The sequence below is a fragment of the Tripterygium wilfordii genome, chromosome 18 (genome assembly GCF_013401445.1).
Source record: "Tripterygium wilfordii isolate XIE 37 chromosome 18, ASM1340144v1, whole genome shotgun sequence".
NCBI lineage: Eukaryota > Viridiplantae > Streptophyta > Magnoliopsida > Celastrales > Celastraceae > Tripterygium > Tripterygium wilfordii.
In genome coordinates, this window is record NC_052249.1 from 12163563 (window position 1) to 12186123 (window position 22561).

The 22561-nt window shown below is 38.9% G+C and overlaps 3 protein-coding genes and 3 long non-coding RNA genes across 21 annotated transcripts; 2 read left to right on the forward strand and 4 right to left on the reverse strand.

Moving 5' to 3' along the window:
• Window positions 1-484: 484 nt before the first annotated feature.
• On the reverse strand, window positions 485-3237 carry LOC119983941 (subtilisin-like protease SBT1.3). The gene has a single exon (XM_038827675.1). The coding sequence runs from the start codon at window positions 2926-2928 to the stop codon at window positions 601-603; it is 2328 nt and encodes a 775-aa protein (XP_038683603.1). The 5' UTR covers window positions 2929-3237; the 3' UTR covers window positions 485-600.
• A 2930-nt stretch (window positions 3238-6167) lies between these two features.
• LOC119983496 (3-ketoacyl-CoA synthase 5-like) lies at window positions 6168-7762 on the reverse strand. The gene is made up of 2 exons (XM_038827161.1): window positions 7722-7762; window positions 6168-7656 (listed from the first exon to the last, which is right to left on the reverse strand). The coding sequence occupies exons 1-2, from the start codon at window positions 7760-7762 to the stop codon at window positions 6168-6170; spliced, it is 1530 nt and encodes a 509-aa protein (XP_038683089.1).
• A 1268-nt stretch (window positions 7763-9030) lies between these two features.
• Window positions 9031-10257, forward strand: LOC119983267. The gene is made up of 3 exons (XR_005464596.1): window positions 9031-9187; window positions 9856-9882; window positions 9954-10257. It is a non-coding gene; the product is annotated as an uncharacterized LOC119983267 (long non-coding RNA).
• A 199-nt stretch (window positions 10258-10456) lies between these two features.
• LOC119984681 lies at window positions 10457-11355 on the reverse strand. The gene is made up of 2 exons (XR_005464954.1): window positions 10956-11355; window positions 10457-10830 (listed from the first exon to the last, which is right to left on the reverse strand). It is a non-coding gene; the product is annotated as an uncharacterized LOC119984681 (long non-coding RNA).
• Window positions 11356-11665: 310 nt separating this feature from the next.
• Window positions 11666-16804, forward strand: LOC119983359 (transportin-1-like). 15 transcript variants are annotated; one of them, XM_038827038.1, is made up of 5 exons: window positions 11666-12412; window positions 13245-13303; window positions 13559-13635; window positions 15380-15454; window positions 16382-16804. In XM_038827038.1, exons 1-4 carry the CDS (start codon window positions 12367-12369, stop codon window positions 15447-15449), a joined length of 252 nt encoding a protein of 83 aa, XP_038682966.1. In that variant the 5' UTR covers window positions 11666-12366; the 3' UTR covers window positions 15450-15454; window positions 16382-16804. The 15 variants fall into 15 exon arrangements, 7 of the variants coding, with proteins under 7 accessions (XP_038682966.1, XP_038682964.1, XP_038682965.1 ...); XM_038827036.1 differs by lacking the exon at window positions 16382-16804 and having other exon boundaries at window positions 11666-12172; window positions 12307-12412; window positions 15380-15863; XM_038827037.1 differs by lacking the exon at window positions 16382-16804 and having other exon boundaries at window positions 11666-12168; window positions 12307-12412; window positions 15380-15863.
• Window positions 16805-18004: 1200 nt separating this feature from the next.
• Window positions 18005-22200, reverse strand: LOC119984441. 2 transcript variants are annotated; one of them, XR_005464897.1, is made up of 3 exons: window positions 21465-22200; window positions 18748-20064; window positions 18005-18363 (listed from the first exon to the last, which is right to left on the reverse strand). It is a non-coding gene; the product is annotated as an uncharacterized LOC119984441 (long non-coding RNA). The 2 variants fall into 2 exon arrangements; XR_005464896.1 differs by having other exon boundaries at window positions 18005-20064; window positions 21465-22192.
• Between the last annotated feature and the right edge of the window lie 361 nt (window positions 22201-22561).

Genomic DNA, 22561 nt, shown 5'->3' on the forward strand with positions numbered 1-22561 from the left:
TGACACACATACACTTGGCATCTCATGGTCTGCAGGAATTTTGAAGAGTTGTGTTCAGAAGTAGGAAATTTCAGTTTTTATTAGGTATTCTAGAAGCATTATGGAAATAAATATCCTCCAATTTTAAAGTGTTGTGCATCTGATATGTGCATTGCTTTCTTTAAAATTTGTGCTATGATGTTGTTGTTCTTTTCCAGCAATATGCAACCCAATGGGGTATTTATTTTCTGAGTTTAAAGGATTCTCATTATTGATGAAGTTGCTAGGCTGCTAATGTTGTATGACAGCGTATCTATACTAGAAGCCATGATCTTTGCTAGAATTGCTGAAGTTAGTGTTAGTCAAGATCACTTAGAGTGAACCTCTTCTGCGTTATGACGCTAGATATATCATCTGTAACCTGTAGGCATTCAAAGTGTAGACTCAACTGTAAAACTGGTGGTTTTTCAGTCTTAGCTCGTACCGGAAGTCTGTTAGATCAATCTTAGAAGCACAGGAAGACAATGCATTTCATGTGCTATATATGAATGAGCCTTGGCTCTTGATAAAACATCTCTTTTATTTTGGAACAACAAATTGTTGAAATTTCCACAGCACAATTTATATTGGTAGAAACCATGTGATGATTATTGGACTTCTCACTTTGTGTACTCCATCCTTCCATACTAAACCACCAAACTCTGGTATTGTTTGACGATACTTCGTAATGAAGGTAACCCTGTAAGATAGTTTCTGATTTCTGCTGGTGAAATTCAAGGTTTGTGGCTCAACTTTAACAGTTGCGCCCTTAAATGGCGAAACAGCGACGTGGTATTTTGAGATGGGAGGGCCGACATTGGTAACTGTTCTGTGGATGGTCAAAGTAGAAGAATTATCTGAAAAGACTACAGAGATGGCTGGGTAGTTCAAGTCTCCTGGAGTTGCAAGGGAGTGGTGGCAAGATCTATTTGAGTGCTTGCTGAAAACTTTAAGCTGTATAGGAGTTAGGCTTTGAGTGCAAAGGAATTCAAAGTAATCCTGGGGATCTATATCGTAAATCAAACCTGGATCTATAGCTTTAAGGGGGTTTATGTGTCCCGCACCATGCTCAAAAGGAGTTGAAGGAGCAGCTGTTGAGGCATCTTTCAGAGGGCCCTTATTGTTATCATGAACATACGCTGTCGTCATCAGTGCTGATTTCATTGCTGCAGGACTCCATTCTGGATGTCTAGCCTTGAGCAAGGCAGCAATTCCACTCACATGTGGGCATGACATGGAAGTTCCAGACAGTATATTGAACTTCACTCTCCGATGATCAGTTGGCAAACTTGACGGACTTAAATCCCCAGTCCAAGCAGCAAGGATGTCCACGCCCGGTGCAACTATATCAGGTTTCAGAATTTCGAGAGTGAGAAAATTGGGTCCTCTAGATGAAAATGCTGCTACAACTGGAGATGGCCTAATTCCCAACTTGGTACCAATAAATGCTAGAGTGGCAGTTGCATTTCGATTTGTTAAAGCATAGTGTTTGATAGCTTTCCCATGCATTTCACCAATTGCAACTGCTGGAAGAAGGTGACAATCTGCAACTAGCTCTTCTCCATTTGCTGCTGTATTTGTCAGAATCATGCCTATGCCTCCAGCCTCTTTCACCACTTGGCCCTTTTGAACTCGAGGGCTGATTCCGCGGTCACATATCACTATCTTTCCGCCAACCTTAACTGGATCCAGAGTTCCCTCCAAGCACAGGGAGCTGGGGTCAGGGCTGCTGGAATTACTACCTGGATAAACCAGGGGGTACTGCTTGTTTGTTAACAGATTTCTCTGGCCTTTGTAGAGCGACGTGCCAGTTACAGTCGTGCGAGTTCCCAGCTTGACAGTAGCTGGGAATTCTCTATCCATGGTGCTAGCACCAACTGTTGTAATCCATGGGGACACATTTGTGAGACTGACAGGATCAGGCCCTCCATTTCCAGCTGAGCATGAAACGAAAACACCCATCTCCATTGCCCCAAAGGTTGCTATTGATAAACTGTCATGGTAATAAGAAGACACCCCACCACCCAGAGATATTGAGAGAACATTCACTCCATCAGCCACTGCTCTATCCACTGCCGACAAAATGTCTGAGCTGAAGCACCCACCAGCCCAACAAACCTTGTAAGCTGCAATTCTTGCACCAGGTGCCATCCCTCTTGCTGTTCCATATGCATAGCCAAGTAAGTTTGCGCCACGCACTGGAGATCCAGCAACTGTTGCTGCTGTGTGAGTCCCATGGCCATCTTGGTCTCTAGGCGATTTATGCTCATTCTGCTCATTGATTTTTCCTGTGGCAGCTTCATAACCTCTATAGAAGACTCTAGCTCCAATGATTTTCCTATTACAATGATGGGCATTGAAGGCTCGGCCAGTCTCACAAGTTCCTTTCCAATGAGAAGGCACTGGTGCCATGCCTGTATCATTGAAGCTTGCACTCTCTGGCCAAATTCCCGTGTCTAGTACTCCCACTACCACATCATGGTCTGTAAGTTGCTGAGACCATGCATTGGTACTGTCCTCTCGCTCTAGCCCAAGAAACTTTGGACTCCTTGTTGTGTGCAGTTGACATATGGTCTCTGGGAATATAGCCATGACACCATCTTGTTCCTCTAGCTTCTCAGCTTCTTCTTCAGTCAGTTGGGCGGCCATTCCATGAAAAGCAGTCTCGTAATTGTAAATAATCCTCCCTTTGTTGCCATCGTCACCATGCTTTTCTTGTTCAGAAACAACTGACTTCACTTTTGATGAGTACCACTCTAGGTGGCTGGAAAAGGATTGTGGCATTGAGGTTTTATCCATCTGGACAATGTAAGTCTTCTTTGTTGATGGTGTTTGTGAACAGAGGACAAGACTGAAGGCTAGATAGATTGTTAGTATAAAGAACAGCCATTTCACTGAGTATTCATCCATTCTCTAGGGTAAGTAAGAGCGAGCTTTTGGAAGATGAAGATGAAGTTGAGAGAGTGAACAAGATAAATAAGAACAGAATGAGAAGGTTGTGGATGTTGTGGTATTTGGTGTCTCAGAAATATCATAGCAGAGGGAGGAGCCTTGACGGTGTCCTGTTGTGCAGGTAATAAAGGCGGTTGGTTGTTTCATGAATGCCATTGCCAGCTGAAGAAAGTTAGGAGAGGTGGCTGGTGAAATTAATCTGGTTATGGTCCTTCATGGACATCGTTGTGACAGTCACAATTGGACCGACAAGGGAAGGCTTTTGTCTAAATCTGTAAAAGTCCCACATCTAAAGATGTGGGCACTCATGCCTTGTTTATAAGGCTAAGCCCACCTCTTATCACCATCAAGGCCTTTTCTTAGGCTTGAGTGGGTTGGGCCTAGTCCACCTGCTTGGGCCTAAGGAGAAACAAAGCCGTGCGGGCCCGATGTATCCATGGGAACCGGACAACCCAAAGCGGACAATATTGTTGGTGTGTATGGGGGTGTGGATTTACAACATGGTATCGGAGCAATTCGTTCCTGTTGGACATGACCTCTACTCCACTTGTTGGGTCTGGCATAACCCAGCCCACAAGTGCGGGGGAGTGTAAAAGTCCCACATCTAAAGATGTGGGCACTCATGCCTTATTTATAAGGCTAAGCCCACCTCTTACCACCATCAAGGCCTTTTCCTAGGCTTGAGTGGGTTGGGCCTAGCCCACCTGCTTGGGCCTAAGGAGAAACAAAGCCGTGCGGGCCCGATGTATCCATGGGAACCGGACAACCCAAAGCGGACAATATTGTTGGTGTGTATGGGGGTGTGGATTTACAACAAAATCATCCACGACACAGTCCCAGAAAGCCAATCCAAGGTCATTTGCCAATGTTGATGATAAGTATTTCTATTTTACTGAGGTAATTGCGAAACTATGAAATTATGGTCATCAACAGAAAGAAAGAAAGAATAAGTTTTCGCAGATTCCATTTAATGCTGTTACTACTGTTTTATGTGCTATTATCTAATCACGTGGTCCCTGCATTCACATTCACATTCACATTCACGAGATTCATATAGATGTATTCATATTTGCAATTATTCGTACAGTAGCATTGCAAATTAAGTGTCCAAGACTTGGTTATTACAGTACCAAGCTTCAGTTTTTGAGTATAATTTACTGAGGTCGAGTGAGTTTAGCATAGAAGGATGCGTAGCCAAGGCACTCCCTTCTCTTGGGGGCTGGTTAGAGTATCGCATGTGCATGTAAAAGTATTGAGACGACGATTCATAAGTTAAGCAGCTGCACTACCACATCTACCAAAACAATAGGAAGAGACCTTTCTTGGCATACTGTTTTATGTAGTTTGATCGCATTTGCTTCTATGGATGATCACATTAATTTCACATGGGAATTCCAGTAATTTTTTTTGGGTACGATCACTCATCGGTTATAGACTTCACAATAACAACCGTTGGTTCAGTTTAAATATATCTGACGGTTGTAACTTTAATATATTAAATTTTCAATTTGTTTAAACTTGAGATTGAAATCAAAGACTCAAACCCTCCCCAATCTCTCCAGCTTTTCTCTACCACGATCTCTCTTTCTCCTCCTTCACAGTATATACATCGATTCAACCATAACAGACTTACAAATCAAAGCAAGTTTTGAAATTAGAAGACAGACAATCCTTAAAACCCAAATCGTGGAGATCTGACAACACTAGACCTCAGAAAACCAAAATCATGAGATCTGGATTATATTTGTTATTCTCGAATCATTCACCTCTAGATCCTGTAAATTTCCGTGAGGAAGGTAAATCGAAGGTGGTTGGGTGGAGATGCGTCAAGGTCAAGGAGGAAGAGAGATTTCCGTCGGGAAGGTAAATCGGAGGTGGAGATCAGGAGATGTGTCAAGGTCAAGGAGAGAGAGAGTGGTAGAGAAGTTCCAGAAACACTGGAAGAGAGAGAATTCAATTTGATATTAGTGTCTCAAAATCTTTTTTTTATTATTATTTAATTTAGTTTTTGTTCACCATATGACCTCTTAATGGCTATTATTGTGAACAGGCACCGGCACCCCCCAATCGTAGTGTTCGGTACAGTCAAATCATAGTGTTGTCATGATTAACTCTTGCCAAAAGTTATAGTTCCAAGGTTCATCTTGGAGGGTTAAATACTCTACAGTTGTTTGCTGCGTGTAGTGTAGAACGTGGAACTCACTTATCCAAAATTTACCACATAAAACAAGATTATTTAATATGATAGTGTCTTGTGAGTTTATAAAAAAATCATAAGCTTCCGGTTAAATAAGTCTTTACATCTTGTTTCAAGAAAAATACATTGTTGGTCTACCCATTTATATTTTTTACAAAAAAATAAAAATTTTGGTGCCCAAAAGGCTACTACAGTCATCCATAGAGCCACTACAGTACGGTCGCCTTTCAATGCAAATGGTGGAGCATACAGCATTGAATCTGAAAAAAAAAGGGAAGCAGATGAGTGGCTCTCAGTATTGATTCTGCAAATGGTGGAGCCTACAGTATTGATTCTGAAAAATAAGTGAAGCAGAGGAGTAATGGGTGAACATCTTAACATGTTCTGTTTCAATCTGTGGAACATTTATGTTTGGCATTTCAGTGCAGTGGGTTTCGTGTTTCTTAAACAGAGCAACGGCCTCGTAGGAAGTCTTTGACTCTAAGCAGTCTAGTGTTATTGTAAAAACACATTTAATTTAACTGTGAAGTTATTATGAAATGTGGTACATCTCCATAAAAAACGGATTGTTAATACTCCTATGTATGTTAACCATACACCTTCATATAAAATAAGCATTGACGAATTGAACAGAATGAATCCCTTTCATATAGAATATGGTCCATACTCGTACGATCAATCTAAGATAGTGTTTCCTTGGAAGATGTTGCATTATTGACACTCAAAACAAACAAGATTTCATTCGTCGGCATCGCATTGGACAAGGGTGCATGCCATCAGCCATCTTAGCCATGTTTGAATGAGTCGCGAAAAATGCAGATTGACAGATTCTCACGACTCAATGCAGGGATTGAAAATTAAACAAAACATAAGCATCCAATTGCAGATTGAAATCACACTGGTTACACCCTCGCACTACGTTGATTATAATTACTAATAACAGGAGCAAAAATTGTGCAACAATCTGTCAGTTTAAGCCCACAGAGCTAGAATTCAAAGTTCAAAAGCCTTTGTCAATCTTCATAACTGGAAACCGATGAATACAGTCGGCCCATGGGCCTCTCTTGGACTCCCCAACAATGGGCCTCAAACACTCCCAAACAACACTGTTACACTTCGGCCCAGTTCCCATTCCAAGCTGCCACACTTTATCACCTTTCTTTACTCTCTCTTTAGCTTCGATGTAAGCCAACTCGTACCACAGGGAAGAAGAGGACTGGTTCCCAAACCTATGAAGTGTCATCAGAGCAGCCTCACTCTCTACCTCCCCAAGCTTCAACCCTTTCGATATCTCTCTTATCAATGCCCTCCCTGAAGTCGGCAAGCAAAAATGATTTATCACACTCTTAAAATCTGGCACATAAATTTCTCCTGATTTACCAGAAAACCTCTTTCGAACTATAGAAAGAGCGTGCCAAAATTTCTCTGAGAAAGGTAAGATTTTTGAGCCGAGAATTGATATGTGAGTATATAAAGATTCTCCTGCAACTTGTAGTAAATCCCTATTTAGTGTAACCCCGAGTTTGCCTTTGGAGTCCTCTTCACGAAATGCAGAGAAATAAGACTTGTCGTCGAAGGCTTGCTGGGTCCTCAATGTACAGAACAGCTTGTACTTTGATGATTTGCGGGCTTCACTTTTGTTTGTAAGCAACACTGCTGCACTCCCCATTCTAAAGAGGCAATTAAGGAGCAACTTGGGCTTCTCACAACCTGAATACCAACCGTTCGACAAAATTTCAGCGCTTAAAACGACGGCGTTTGAGTTCTTGTGGGTTTTTAGTAGTTTTTGACACAAGTCAATGGCAAGAGCCCCTGCACTGCACCCCATACCAGAAAGACTGTAGCTTTTTATGTCCTCTCTCATGGAGTATTTGTTGATAATAATGGAGCAGAGCGAAGGTGATGGACAGAAGCCGCTGCAATTCACGATGAGTATATCAATATCACAAGGGGAGATTTCGGTTTTGGAGAGAAGGTCATCCATAACCGGGAAGAGAACCATGTGGACTTCTTTAATGGCTTCTTCTTGATGGGTTTTTGGAGGAATGTAGTGTAAAGCAGGAGGGAGATATGTCTCTTCGCTTTGACCAGAAGAAGTGAGAACCTTGGCCATGAAAGCTACACTTTCAGTGTCAAAAGACTCTATCATGGATGCGTTTTCTAGGAAGTATGAGAATGGGACTCTGCAGAAACTTGGTGGTTTGAGACATGAGAAGTCCTGAAGATACACCGAAGGACGCTTTGATTTGAAGGTGAAGAAAATAAGGAAACAGGGCAGTAAGAAAAACAGGAATTTGGATTCCCATCTTTGGACTATGACGAAAACTGCAATCGAAGTTACAAATATGAGTGTCACAGCTCTTAGGATTACCGTGAATTTGTAATGCATGTCCTTAGATAGCACAGCACAAGAGAGAGTAGTGTTGATGGTGCTGCAACGAACGATTTTGAGTTCGTTGTAAGGCTTAGTGGCTTCAGATAAATGCCACCTACAGTATATTAGTTGTCTTATATCTTATAGAAATACGGTAGTCCTAGTAGTTGTAGTAGGTACAGGAGATTTGTATAAATGATCCATCGATAGAAGTTCAGCATTTATTTTGGTTTTCTTTGGCAATTGGCATTTATTTTGGTAGTTGTGTTAAATGTACGTGAATGATGATAGACAAGTCAAGCATTTGCATACTTCAAGATCTATAATCTTTTGTTATTCTTGTCTCTGTCCTTGCACATTGATTGTGTTGCTAAGAACTGTCATGCGGGGTTTAAAAGGAAAGTGCATGGGACTATGAGAGGAGAGTAGTCTGTAATGGCAAATGCAATGGTAAAGTGTTATTGGGCCAATAAAGATGTTGTCTTTTGCTGATGTGGTTGTATTGTAAAATGTGTTTTGCTGTTATTGGGCCAACAAAGATGTTGTCTTTTGCTGATGTGGCTGTATTGTAAAATGTGTTTTGCTTATGTGACTGTATTGGGATAATTGTTTTGCTGATGTGGATGTATTGATATTTGATGTTTTGGTGTAGTTTTGTTGTGGATAATATGGAGGAATGGAATGTTGTTGGCCTCCATGTTGGGTGGGAAGAGAAATTGTATAGAAATTTGTGTTTTGTTGATGTGGTTGTATTGGAAGATGTGTTTTGTTGATGTGGCTGTATTAGAATACGTGTTTGACTTGATTTTTTGTATAATAGAGGTGGGACAGGGTCAACATTTTTGTTGGCCCAGCAAATAAGTGGTGACTCGACAAGAATAATTACAGGTGTAAAGCCTGCTTATTGACTATACGCAGTGTTGTCAGTTATGCAGATTACCTATACTCAAATAGTGATATGAGTCCGAATGCGCAGAACGAGGAGATAAATCATAAATGAGGTTGGTGTCTTGCCGACCAGTCAAGCCAAGAACAAGGAGACTGTTCGAGTACGAAGGCTATTATGTCTTTAATGGAGTGACAATTTTGACACTGTTCATGGTAAGTTGAAATGAAGTTTCGTTCTTTGAATTTAATTCATTTTTGTGGAAGCTTTTCCGTATCATAATGCTAAATGTCAACTGTTCGTGTTCCGCTCACCGAGAAAATTGGATCCAATATTGATAATTTGACTAGTTGAGAAGGCTTTGCAATCCTGTTTTCTACTGCAAAAATCCACCATACTTGTCTGTAGCTCCCAGCCCGAGAAAATATTTAGTGGGAAGCAAACACCACGTCATCACCTGACGTGGTGTGCATGTCCCATTCATTGGTTGACACCTGGCCACTAAAGACCCCACACAAAATTTCAAGTTTCCGCTTAGAGTTTAGGTTTTTGACATTTTATATGAATATATTTCAGTTTCGAATTTTGTTTTTATCCAAAAAGCCAAAGAAAAAAAACCACGATCTAAACCCATTTCGGTCTCCTTCTTCGTACAGCACTTGATCAGAATCATTCAACCCATTGTCGACAGCTTTGTTAATGGCGTGACATTTATCTCTACGAAGGGTTCCCAGTTCCAGATTGTTGGTCTCCTTCTTAGGTACAACTCCATCGTCTTCTCCATTCCATATCGTTGGTGTCCTTTCTCTTCAGCAATACTTGTTCAAAGACTGCACATTATAACATTTTCTAAATACTTGCTTAACCCAAATCTGGGTTTGATTCTAATCTTCTTGATTAAATATGCTGAAAATCGAGTCTCTCTGTTGAAAAATAATTTTTGTGTTTCTTTGTTTTTCAATGTAGACTTCTATGCCATGGCTGACAAAACCCCATTAGTTGTTAACAATGAGGATGATGAAAATTTTTTCAAGATTGGAATGACATTTAGTTGTGAGGATGAAGCTTATAAAACATATAATATGTACGCAATTCAGAAAGGGTTTGGAGTTCGAAGGGGCCAAAAGTCATATGATCGGAAGAATGAATTACGTCGGTGTATTTTTCTTTGTTCTTGTGAGGGGTTTTCACCATATGTCCCACCACATGAGCAAAGAAAAATTGAGAGAATAGATACTAGGTGTGGTTGTAAAGCTCGTGTTAGGTTTGGCATTGAAGGTGATGTTTGGACAGTGATTGATCTAGTAGCTAAGCATAACCATGAGTTAATTAAGGAAGATCAAAGGCATTTGATTAAGGTTATTGTTTTGATTGTTTGTAAATTCTATAAGATATATTAATTGATGCAATCTCTTGTAAATGTTGCAGGTTATGCACCTTCCACTTCACAGTCAGGTATGTAGTCTTGCTTGTTTATAAATTCTATAAGGGTTATTAATTGATGCATAATCTTGTAGATGTTGCAGGTTATGCACATTCCACTTCACAGCCAGGTTTTACACACTTTGATAATGATTATGGACAAAATATGACATTCACAAGTCTATTGAGCCAGGCTTCCAGCTACAATTATCCCGAATTTGGTGTAGGATTGATGGGAATTGATATGGAGCGTTGATATGGAGCTTTGTGTATTGTTTATATGGAATGTAGAGATTTCTGATATGTTTATATTATCTGTGTAGTTCACAACGAAATGAATGACACATTTTGTTGATCTATTTTGTACGATGTTGAACATTAATAGCATCAGGGAAATGATTATTTTGGTTGAGTTGCTATTTATTTGCTCTGTTTTTACATCATAGAATGAAGTTGATATTTTTGCTTAGGTTCCTGTAACTTCACCAAAATATAGTTGTTCCTTAGTCAGTAACTTCACCAAAATAGAGTTCTGGGAAACCAAAAATTACAGGGACTTGAGTGAATGGCTATAGTCTTGGCACAATTGTGTAGCAATTCAGAGATGGATGAAGCAGCTGACTTGATCATATACACCTAATATGATCAAATATTGTTCTCATTGATTCAAGTAAATGTACAAGGGAAACCAAAAATTAAAAGGACTCAACCAACAGTAGGAACAAATCTCCAAATATTGCTCTCAATGATTCAAGTAAATGTACAAGGGAAGCCAAAAATTACAAGGACCCAACCAACAACAAGAACAAATCTCCAAATATCAAAAATTACAAGTACTATATGTGCTACCCAAAACCTATGTGCTTATGTGAAATTAAATATTATGAGGACTCTATGTGTTGTGCTACTGCAGTGCCCAACAGAGTCAATGAATTCATGCTTATATAAGGATTTAGGGTTCAAAACCTGCAATTGTAGAACCTAAAATAATCAAAACCTAAAAATTAGGATCGACAAAAAAAATACTCATGCTCACTTCGAAAAATGTATATATAACAAAGAAATTCAAAAAAATTACAAACATCATACTCAAATCGAAAAATCACCTCGACACCTTCGACAGAGGAGGAGTCGATATCGACGTCGAGTTGAGGAAGATGATAGCGATGGCGAAGATGTCAAGATCCAAATATGCAGCTAGAAAGATAAATCTCTTGAATCCATGTAGATCGATCCTAGTCAGAGCAGAAAACCGGTGGCAGAATCAATCTTGGTCTGGATTTGGTTTAGGAGGAAGAGGTGAAATCCTTGACAGCTACTTTTGACGAGAGACTATCATGGGAAATTAAAAATTTGAACTTTCTCTGGGAAACTAAAATTTTGTGAGCCATTTAAAACCTAAACTAAAATTTGACTGATTGAGATTTTAGTGATCAGGTGTCAACCAATAAATGAGACATGCACACCACGTCAGATGTGGTGTTTGCTTCCCACTGAATATTTTCTCCCCCCAGCCCCGGCCGCTTCAGTACATAAATTTTGCGGGCTATAAGTCAAAAGTGTTCAGTCAAAGGAGTATAATGTCAGGTCGCATTTATGTAGTATGCATTGCCGTTGATTGTTCCTCTTTTTGAACGGGCTAGACACGAGGGTAAGCGACTCCGCGCTGTTTCTGTGGAGTTTCCTAAACAATATACCCCACTTGGGCGTAACCCATCGGCAGGGCCCAATATGCCGAAAAAATCTGCATCTATCGAGGCTTATAGCCCAATAGACGGCCCAACTTTTGATATTCATCTACATTTCCGCGCGCCCTCCTTTCATTCTCTCATATTCCTTCACCTCCTTGGAGAACACGATGCAGTTGTTCTCTCTAGTCTCTACTAGTTCGCGACGACAGTCGACAAGCCATTCGCGAAAAAATGGCTCCGTAATTCTTTGGTTGGGGTAGGATCTTCGAGTCCGAGTCGACGATCATCCGGGCCTTGTAGATGGTTACGCCCTACGTTTCGATCACGGATTCTTTTTCGTGCGTATGCTTATTCTGCTTTGTCTTGTATTCCTCGTTTTTTCTCCTTGTGTTAGGTTTTTATTTGTCTTATGTTCCAACTCTGTTAAATCCTTGAATCGGAAATCCATTTTTGCATTCATGAGCTCGCTCTCCTTCAGATTTGTTAGGTTTTTCTCCTTGTGTTCTTAGGTTTTTCTTTGGTCGAAGTAGGATCTTGGAGTCCGAGTCGACGATCATCCGGCCTTGTAGCCGAACCAGAGTATCGGGCCGTGGTTCCTACATACGTATTCGATCGCGGATTCTTTTTTGTTCGTATGCTTCTTCTGCTTTGTCTTGTATTCCTTGTTTTTTCTCATTGTGTTGTTAAAACCTAGAATCGGAACTCGATTTTTGCTTTCACGAGCTTCTCCTTCAGTTTTGTTAGGGTTTTCTCCTTGTGTTGTTAGGTTTTCATTGGTTGAAGTAGGATCTTCGAGTCCCGAATCGACGATCGTCCGGACCAGAGTATGGGCCGTGGTTCCTCCCTACGTCTTCGTTCACGGATTCTTTTTCGTGCGTATGCTTCTTCTGCTTTGTCTTGTATTTCTTTCGTGGTGTTGTTAGGTTTTTCTTTGTCTTATATTCCAACTCTAATGTATTGTTAAAACCTAGAATCGGAATTCGATTTTTTGCTTTCACGAGCGCATTTTTTCTCCTTGTGTTGTTAGGTTGTTCTTTGTCTTATATTCGAACTCCAAATGAATTGTTAAAACCTAGAATCTGGAACTCGATTTTTTGCTTTCACGAGCTCACTCTCCTTCAGATTATAGTATCTCCATCTCCTTGTCATGTCCCACATCGGAAGAGGTGGGCGTGCCAATGCAGAACTTAAGTGGGAGGGCCTTCCTTCCCTAATAGTCAAGGTTTTCAGAAGGGCAGAGGCCACTGGACCTTGGTTACAACCGGCCCATGGGCAGGTGGGCAGCCCATGCGTGGGTAGGAGAGGGCCCCTTGCTTTAGATGTGTATCGGTTGGGCCTTGGTTGTTAGTGGAGGGGTTCAAGGGCCATAACACTCCTCCTCTGAGCATCTTCTCTGTTTGCCCACACAAGGAGAGGCAATACGCTAAAGAATGGCTAGGTAATTCTCTTGTTCAGCAAAGGTTCTCCGAGTCTTCCACTATCCTGGCTTTGTAGCCGGCAAGGCAATGTGCCAAGAGTTAGCTACTTAGCTGTAGAAGTTATTCGCACCTTCTGTGTGCATTTGGGAGGTATCAGTTCTTTGCTAGCTTTAGCTATATGATAAGATCCTTTAAATATTTCCATTGTGAGATGATATTTTGATTAACTGCATTATTAAGTTTATAGGTTCTGTGTTTTCTCTTTAAAATGTCCTTTAACATATAGACGGAATTGTGTACCACTCTTGGGACTTAGCGGATGCTGTTGGAGCAGAACTGAATCAGGTATATAGCTTCCAGAACGGCCCATCATGATTTATCTCTCCTCATTTCATTGTGCATTTTTTTTATGTCAACAACTTTATGTCACTTTTGTTGCTGTGTTAGTTCTTGTTTTTGCTCTTTATCTCTCACAGGCACAACATTTGTTGTCCTACTTTTCTTTAACTTCTTCGTTTAATGAATTTAACGTTTTCTATCATAAAAACTTTGTCGTTAACTAACTTGATGGTTCAATCAATGTCTCCATTAATTACAAAGTGGCAGCAACTCTCAAATTCAGACAAGAACCTCTTTCCTTTGTTCGGGTGGTTTACAACTTTACATCGACAGAACTGGTGAGTATCATCATTTCATTTTGAGGTTGATATATTTATTGTATTCTCAATGAGATGATCTCAATCTGATAGAATAAAAAGGTGTATCCTCATGGCAAGCAATGATTCCCAAATTGAATCTTATTTTAAGTGATTTGGTGATTGAATGTTAGGCATTCACACATGTCACAATAAGAAAATATAGCAAGCTAGTTCCTTAATGGAAATGAATCTTCTCATGGTGTCCCAATCGAGAGGGTTTGAGTTCCTAGGTCAACCGTAAACTCAGAGATGTGCACCTGATCTTTAAATGGTATTACTGGTTTGTGGCTGATAGCCGGTAGCTGGGTGTACTCTGCATCGGAGTACCGTATGGATTTCATTGGAGAGATTCCACATTATCAAAAAAAATCCATCACTGGAAATTAGCATGCCTGTGTTCCTATTCAGGACTATTCAGCATTTGATCTGATTTGGAACTTCTATTTTATTGGTTTATGCCGTGGCAAATACTTTTTTATTCCAAAGCAGCGATGGTGTTTCCACATGCAGCTACATAGAGCATGCCTCATCGTTCCCAATTTTTATTCTTACTGGGATCATAATTGGTGGTGAATATGAAAGTGTAATTTCCAGTTCAAAGGACAATCTCTCTTCAATTTTAAACTGTGATACCCATGCTAGTATTTTTAGCTCTTTTAAATCGACATAATTTCAACATATTTTGTATGTGATGTGATAGGATAAGAAACTAGATGATTCAATCTAGGATAGGGGTAGTGCCAATCAAAATAAGATGCAATAAAAATATGCTAAGATAGCTTGGGCATTACTATATTGAAGATATTATTGTGGTATTGAAGATATTATTGGGCATTACTATATTGAAGATATTATTGTGGCATGAACTCTATAGAATAGATGAAATTGTAGATCTTGATAAGAACAAGTGGCAAAGAAAACTCATGGCATGGATGGGTTCATGTAGTCTACCCATAACATAGTGATTATGATACTATGGGATAAGACTTTGATGATGAATGTGTTGTACTATGGTATCTTCTTTTGTCTCATTTGTCTTTAAAAATTGTGTTGTACTATGGTATCTTATTTTGGAGCATTCTGGTGGTAACAGAAGCGTTGCCATACATTAATTTTGCAATTTTTGAGTTCTGCATTGTTTGGGTGTCTGAAATTCATTTTTGGTGGATATATGCATTGTCTCATGGAATGCACGTGTATTGTAAATGAGAAAGTGACATGTTTTCATTGTCTTGGAAAAAAAGGTTAAAAAAAAAGAGTATGGGTCTCTTACTCTTTTTTTCGTCATTGTTGTATTAGTTTGATTTTTTAGCCAAAGCTTTTTTAGTTGCTATATTTGCACCTTTAGCAAATCACGTTCCCTCTAGTAAGATGCTATTTGTCTTCTAACAATTTCACCTGCTTTTAAGTTTTTGATTGTTGCGTGGATTAAATGGCTAGTTAGCAATGTCTTGTGTGGATGTATCTCGACTTCCCGCGGTCTTTATTATTTGAAATCTTGTCTATGGTATTTTTTCTGGATTAAATTCTGTATGTATATATATTTCCATTCAAGTCATTATCATACCCCCAAACTCTAATGAGGTACAAGCTTGTTCTTTCATTTCCTTTAAGCATCATATTATAATCTGTTTCGCCAACTTCATTGCGCATTTTGCTTCAGGCACTTCCCACTTAAAAGATATTGGCTGAAAATTTACGCAGGTTGATTCTGTTTCTTCAGTATGATAAAGGGCACTCTTAATCTGCTCTCTGGACTTGCTGTGGAATGGGATGGAGATGTTGGTATATGAACAAGGTTGGTACTCCCCTAACTCAAACATTATTTGATCATAGAAAAATATATGATAGAGTCTCACATCGGTTAGGAGAGGGGAGGAAGTGCTGTATATAGGTGATAGGTATTCCCTCTCCTTAGTAACCAAGCTTTTCCCATAGAAGGGCTTGGCCACAACCCCCCTTGGGCCTTGGACTGCATGGTATGGGCCAGGCCCAATGGCCTGTGGATGGGTTGGGGCTTGGCTATTGAGTGATGGTCCTCTTGTTCTATCAATATATGAGATCAGGCATATTAGCTGGCAAAATTTGTTTATGTTCAGTTGGTAAAACTAAATCATGATATGTGATTTGTGAACTAGTGAGATCATGCCACATGTTTAAAAGTTTTAAACAAAGTAACATCTAAGATTAACAAGGAACTTTCTCATGCATCCTGGCCTTCGTTAAGCAAGAGGGTAACCCCTTACACTAGTGATATCATAAAATTTGTTTGAAGACTTGAGTTGTTCGGCGTCGTCGTAAGGTCAATATTTTACGATTTAGAAACCTAATCAAAATGTAATTTATCTATTTTTACTAATTTCGAGATCTCACCAATTTAATATACCCTTCGTCACCTCTCAAGGATGTGTTTGTTAGGGATTTGGGAACTTGTGTTGTTGCCAATTGTTCTCTTAGATAATAATGCCCCACTGTTTGATCCATCCCTGTTCTAAACTTGCCACTCAACACATCATAAGATCTGTCCAGCCCAGTAGTCTACGTATTGTTGATTTTTTGAAATTGTTTCATTTCTTTAGTTTTTACTGAAAAAGTTTTTCTTGAATTTGAATTATGTCATTATCTATAATTGTTTTTTATTGTACTCTCCATCGGTCATTGTAAAGAAATGCTCAAAAGTACTCTTGAAGGATTAGTAGACATGATCGTCTCTTAACCCTTGCAGGCTTTTATTGATTAAACTCAAAAGGTTGAGACGTCAATTTGTGTTCTGTATGATTCTGTTTCTGTAATGGTTATATCATGATAATTAACAACGGTTGAATGTTCCACATTAAATAGTGTTATAGCGTCAATGATGTGCTGTTACTATATGCTCTTTACATAACTTCTGCTGGTTTCACAACTAACTAAGCTTGAAAGCCTCGGTTTTGAAATGTTGCATTGACGATGCATTCGAACTAGGGTGTATTTTGATATATTAGATGGACCTGTGGAGTGGCGTGTATTTTAACGATGCTTTTGACCACTGGTGTTTAGTTTGCATGTTTATATGTTGTCATGTATCTAACTCGCGAGTCTTCTTCTTCTTTTTTTAATTGTTTGTGGACTTCATGTGGATGGTGTCATCATAGATTCATAATAACAAATTTTGCTGCTTATGTATGTTTGGAGTGGTGTCGTATTTTAAGAGGTAAGAGGCATTGATTGGTGTGGATAAGCTTCTATTATATTTTATATAGGGTAAATTTTAGTCAAGTTTACTAAACACACTCCGTTAACTGATCTTTAAAAGGGGTGATAAATTAAAATTGGGGTGTTTTTAATAAACTTAGGTGGTGGTTAAAATTTACCTTTATATAGTCGTCTTAGATATCCAATACCTTGGTAAACGTAACTTGGATAGGAGCATTAAAGCCCAACCCAAACAAAATGTGGGCCATAGTATCAGAAGATCTTTAAACCCAGTAAGCTTTGGGCCGATAATATTGGGCCTGCAGTTAAATAAATATATATTATGTCAGGAGCTTTCAAAAGCGCGCTCCGAGTCCAATCAAAAAAATTAGCTAAGCCCAATAGAACCTCAATTAAAACCCATTCAAATGTTGTCCTCAAGCCCATTATAATGTAGACCTCGAGCACATGTGAAAGTGGGCCTCAAGCCAGTCCTAAAGTGGGCAGCAAGCCCATTTAGATATTGGCCTTAAGCCCACTCGATTGTTGGCCTCAAGTCCATTATAAAGTGGGCCTCAAGCTTGTTCAAATGTGAACCTCAAGCTCATTTACATATAGGCCCCAAGCCTATTAAATGGTGGGCCGCAGGCCCAATTAATCGTGGCCTTTAAGTCCATCCAAAGTGGGCCTCAAGCCCATTTAACAGGGAACTGTTTTAGCCTATCCAAATTTGGGCCTACTTTAAGCCCATCCAATTATGGGCCTTAAGATTATTCAAATGTGGGCCTAAAGTCGATTAAACGACCATTAATCCCAAGAGAGAAAATATGATATGGGCAAACAGTTTTGGGCCCAAGGCAGTTCAATATTAGCCCTTTCAAATAATTTTTCGGTAAGACCAATCAATATATCGTAAAGCCGATTAACATAAGGCCCAAATAGATATGGGCAAACAAATAAAAAATTAAAACAATTTAATTGCCATTCCGGCAGAAGTACTCTTCCTCTAAACCGTAAATACTAATGGGCATAGCATATCTAAAGTTTGCCGAGCCACACAGTTCTATTCGCATACGAGTAAAACAGAACTAGAGTTGGTTGCACCGCTAAATGGACTAAGCACGTCCCAAACCCATTAGGCTCTCATGGGCCATATAAATAGGACCGAGGTCCAACAGCAAAGAGATGGTAAACCTTAACCACCCCAATATTTACTAAATACACCATGTCAACTTAATTTTATAAGGGATGATCAACTTAAATTGGAATATTTTTAATAAACTTAGGGGCATGACTAAAATTTATCAACAAAGTTTCATAGCGTATGTAACCAGGCTTGTCATTCCATTACAAAGTTCGTTGACCATATAAATAAAGGTTACCTTGACACAGGACGTTCGTATGGCAACATTACCAAATATACTAATAATAACACAACATTAACAATGAACAAGAGTACGGGACAAACGTGGCCATACATCAAGCATGATATAAGCAGAACAGAACTTACCGTAGTTACTTACTCCCCAAATCCTACTAGCAACTCAAAGATTGAGTCAACAATTAGACATTATAATAATAGGTACATGTATTATATTCATGCCACTGCACAGATGCAACTCCAAAAAAAAAATCCAAAAAGACAGATCGCTGGTGTGGGCAAAGTTCCAGAAATGAGAAAACATATGGTACATGGTGACTCGGTTAGTTACGTAAATCAACCTCATAAAGATGGCCAATTCTTGAACATTCATCACTTCTCTAACATGCAGTCCAACTAGAATATGCATTTACTTCCGATGAATGCAATGAACTTTTTAAATAGCCATAATAATTAAATTAAATAGCCTTATTCCATGGTCATTTTTTCAAGCAATCCCCCAAAGAATAGTGAAAACTGAAAAGTATTAGTCTTACCTTGTCATATCGCAGATGGTCTGATACTTCAGACATCAGTTCATCATAACAATTTCCCTGCAACAGTGACATTAGTCTGAAATGCCCATTACCTTACTGACGACCTTCAATAGGCGTGGTTAGAAGTTTAAGTCATCTTTTGCATTAAGTTAGTTACAAATTGCATTTGAGAATGTAAGAAACTTATAAATTGTAATCTAGCAAAAGATATTTGCATCGGCAAGAGAGTACTTCGATCATAGAATGCATGAACTCAAGATGAAGTATTTTGGCTTATAAGTGGTTAAAAAATTCTTTAAAAGGAGGGAGGTAATAAATTCTAAAAAACATAGGCGAAATGCAAAGAGCATCTATTTAAGACGCAGTCCCTTGACACATGTTATTGGTTGTCTTAATGGATGAGAACATATCAAGAGACTCTCAAATAGAAAACATGGAGACAAGCTTTGAACTCAAAAGATTTTGAGATAGCTAGGGCTAATACAAAATATATGAAGCATAAGTTATTTGAAAATCGAAAGATTTACCTGTCTTAATTTATTCCCTCATCTTTCTCTACCTTCATTTTAAGACGGGAAATAAAATACATAAAATCCGGAATTTCAAATTTTTTTGGTTTATAACTCAGAATGATGAAGAGCAAGTGTGGAAAGGTTGGGAAGGAATCCAGAATGCCTTGGCAACTGTAAATAAACCAAACCAAATATCTCGGCCAAATTTAAATGGGGAATATATGAGGAACATGCTTTGTAGATGGATGGGAAACTTAATTGGGTAAAAAAACACTTGCCCTGGTTGTGAAGTAAAAATCAACATTAAATCAGTATATAAAAATGAAAAAGAACAAGGATATCAACGAACCTCACTTTTACATGTGAGATATTAAAGAAAAAGTATATAGAAAAGATACTTCCAAAGCTGACAAAATTCCAAGGCATTCAAAGTATAGGCACCAGAATATAAGCTACTTACAAATGGAACAGCATATAATGATTAGGTGTGTTAGATATACATGGAATAAGTGAATTAGAATTAACGGGATAATATAATTACTTCATGTGCAACCAAAATACAGCCATATTAATCTGACGTACTTGATCAAGTTTCTCCAACGGCACGAAAAGTAAAAGGATACTTATTTTCTGAAAGATGGCAGGGTTGCTATCATCCTAAGGGCAAACAGAGTCAGAATTAATAAGAGAAATACCAGTCCAAAGATTAACTTCACTCTTTTGAAAGTCGATGTGCAGAGAATGAGCAAACATGTGAGCTTTATTAGAAAGAAAATCACCTTCTTTAATTGCAACACTTTTCCGGCTGCATTGTACAATAATACTGCATGTCAGTGGTAAAACATGCGGAAATCCACAAGTTCGTACAGATAAAATTAAAATAGAAAATGGGCTCTAAAAACTGGAAAACAAAAAAACTTGAGTTATCACAAGTTCTTCTTTCAGGGTATCTTTCGGAGAATCATAAATCAAACAAACAATAGGAGAAACATAAGTTATTAGTGTGCATAATAATCACAAAAGTACATAACTCAAAACTCCTAAGAGTAATTCATCTGAAAAAAAAAAAAAACACTAAAGCTTAGGGAGAAATTAAATAGGAACTCAATCTTATTTAAAACGTTGTCATAACTTGCTTTCAACTACAAACTTGGCTAAGTACAACTAACACAAATCAGGCCATGGGATAAACATCCATTTAGTATATGTAATTAGTTACCTTGTGCCATCTCAATTAAAGGCAATTAAATAAGTTTTAAGGAGGATGTTCAATCCCATATATTCATTTGGTTTAGCAATTTCTTAAAGAAAATGTGCAATGATTCAAGGATATCGAACTGTAGGACTCTCCTTGTTATGCAATGACCACTGAAAAAGTATAATTAAGTGACAAAAAAGTAAACCCTTGCTTCAATATTCATTCAGCAGTTCAGCCTTAGTTCAATCTATATCTACTTTAAATTTACATTTGATCCTGATAAATAAATCATAGCCCATCAACCCCTCACAGACGTTTCCTGCCAATTGCCAGGACAACAAAATCTGCCAATTAGCCATGTAGATACATAGGAATGCACATTATAACGATCATAGGGAATAAGAAATATGCTTGTTGACACATAAACAAAACCACTGATTGAGAGTCAAGACTACACAAAAAGCTAAGACAAGTAGTCACTTACTCAACAAGCAGATACACGCCCACATACACATACATACTATTGAAAATGGAATTTATAAGCTCACTAAAAGAATGTCAGCCTATCAAGATTGATATACTTAAAAAATTCCGCAGAACCCACAGCAGAACAGACCTACAAGACCGAATTGATCCCTTCACTAATTAGTGAACTACCAAAAGAACTAAGCGAGTATAATCATGAAGGCAGAACCCACCCCATCTGAATTAACCAGATTGCCAGATTTGAAGTAACCAGTCCACCAGATAGTCCACCAGATCTAAATAAATTTTACATTCAAGAAGAAAAAATGAATTGAAACAAAAGAAAACATCTACAAGAACCCGAGTTCCGTCTAGCTAACAAGAAATTAAGAATAAGATTCTGTTTAAGCTGCTATACGCATATTCAGTTCAGTTCAGTTGTGAAAAGTCGACAAACGATGAAGATCTACGATTTCAAGGTATTTAATAAAGATTTAAGATATAGATGTGTTTGAACTCTTTCGTTTCTCAGTTACTGGTACCTTTCCATGTCTTCGTGGACGAAACGAAGGCCTTGGGAGTCTTCAAGCAGTGAAAACCGGTAATAGCTTCGTTCTGCAAGGCTCTGGCTCGAGAGTGAAATTGGCTGTTCTGGATACATCCGAAACGAGATTTCTGACACAGAAGTTGGAGGCGGCGGAAACACTTTCGATTGCTCCGTGGACACGGCGATGGTGCACTGAAGTTTGTAAAGAGTGTTCGAAGGACACTAAAGTTCTCCAAAACTGAAAGTATTTCCGTCTTTCGCTCCTGAGGTAAGAGGAGAAGAGGATCGGAGAGGAGGATTATTCAGTTGAAGAGATAACAGAGAGCACGAAGGAGAGGAGATGTCAGAGTGAGAGAGACACAGTACACAAACCCTAGATTTGAGTGAAGACGACAAAACTAGAAGAGTTATCTAAAACGGAGGTTAGAGACCTTACTCGGCGGCAGCGGCAATGGTCCGCTGAAGTATGAAGAGAGCTGGAGAGACGCTTCGCTTCTGAGGTTAGGGGAGCAGAGAAAGGGAAAGGATCAATTGGAGGAGCGAAGAGAGAGGAGGGGAGATGCCATAGTCAGAGAGACGAGTAAACGAAACATAAAACGTTTATGCTCCGATGTGTGCAGAGAGAGTTCAAAGGAAGCTTCAGTTCTCCGGAGGCCGTATTTGGGATTTGGAGGTTCACTTTTCCGTTATATTTGATCAGAAGGTTCGCACTTCGCACCATAAAATTTTCTAATCATTTTGTTTTTTGGCTTCATGGATAACTGCAAAGTGCAAACGCCTTGAGCGGCCCTTCCTAGGGCCAGAATTATTTAAAACCCATAGGTTAGAGTCGTCAGCCCGGCCCATCAGCGAATATACATGAATCATAATGTACATAATAATAATTTGGATAATTACGGTCAAATTGGCTGAAGATAAATGCAGTTGGGTAACTGATTCATTTCCATTTTGCAGAAGGGTCAAAAAGATATTGGAATAATAGAACTGAATTGCTTATTTCCAACTCTATCTTTTGGTCCTCACCAAATCTCTGGATATAAATAAAAACTAGTAGCGTACCCGCGCAAAGCTCGGTCAATTTCTTATCTGCAT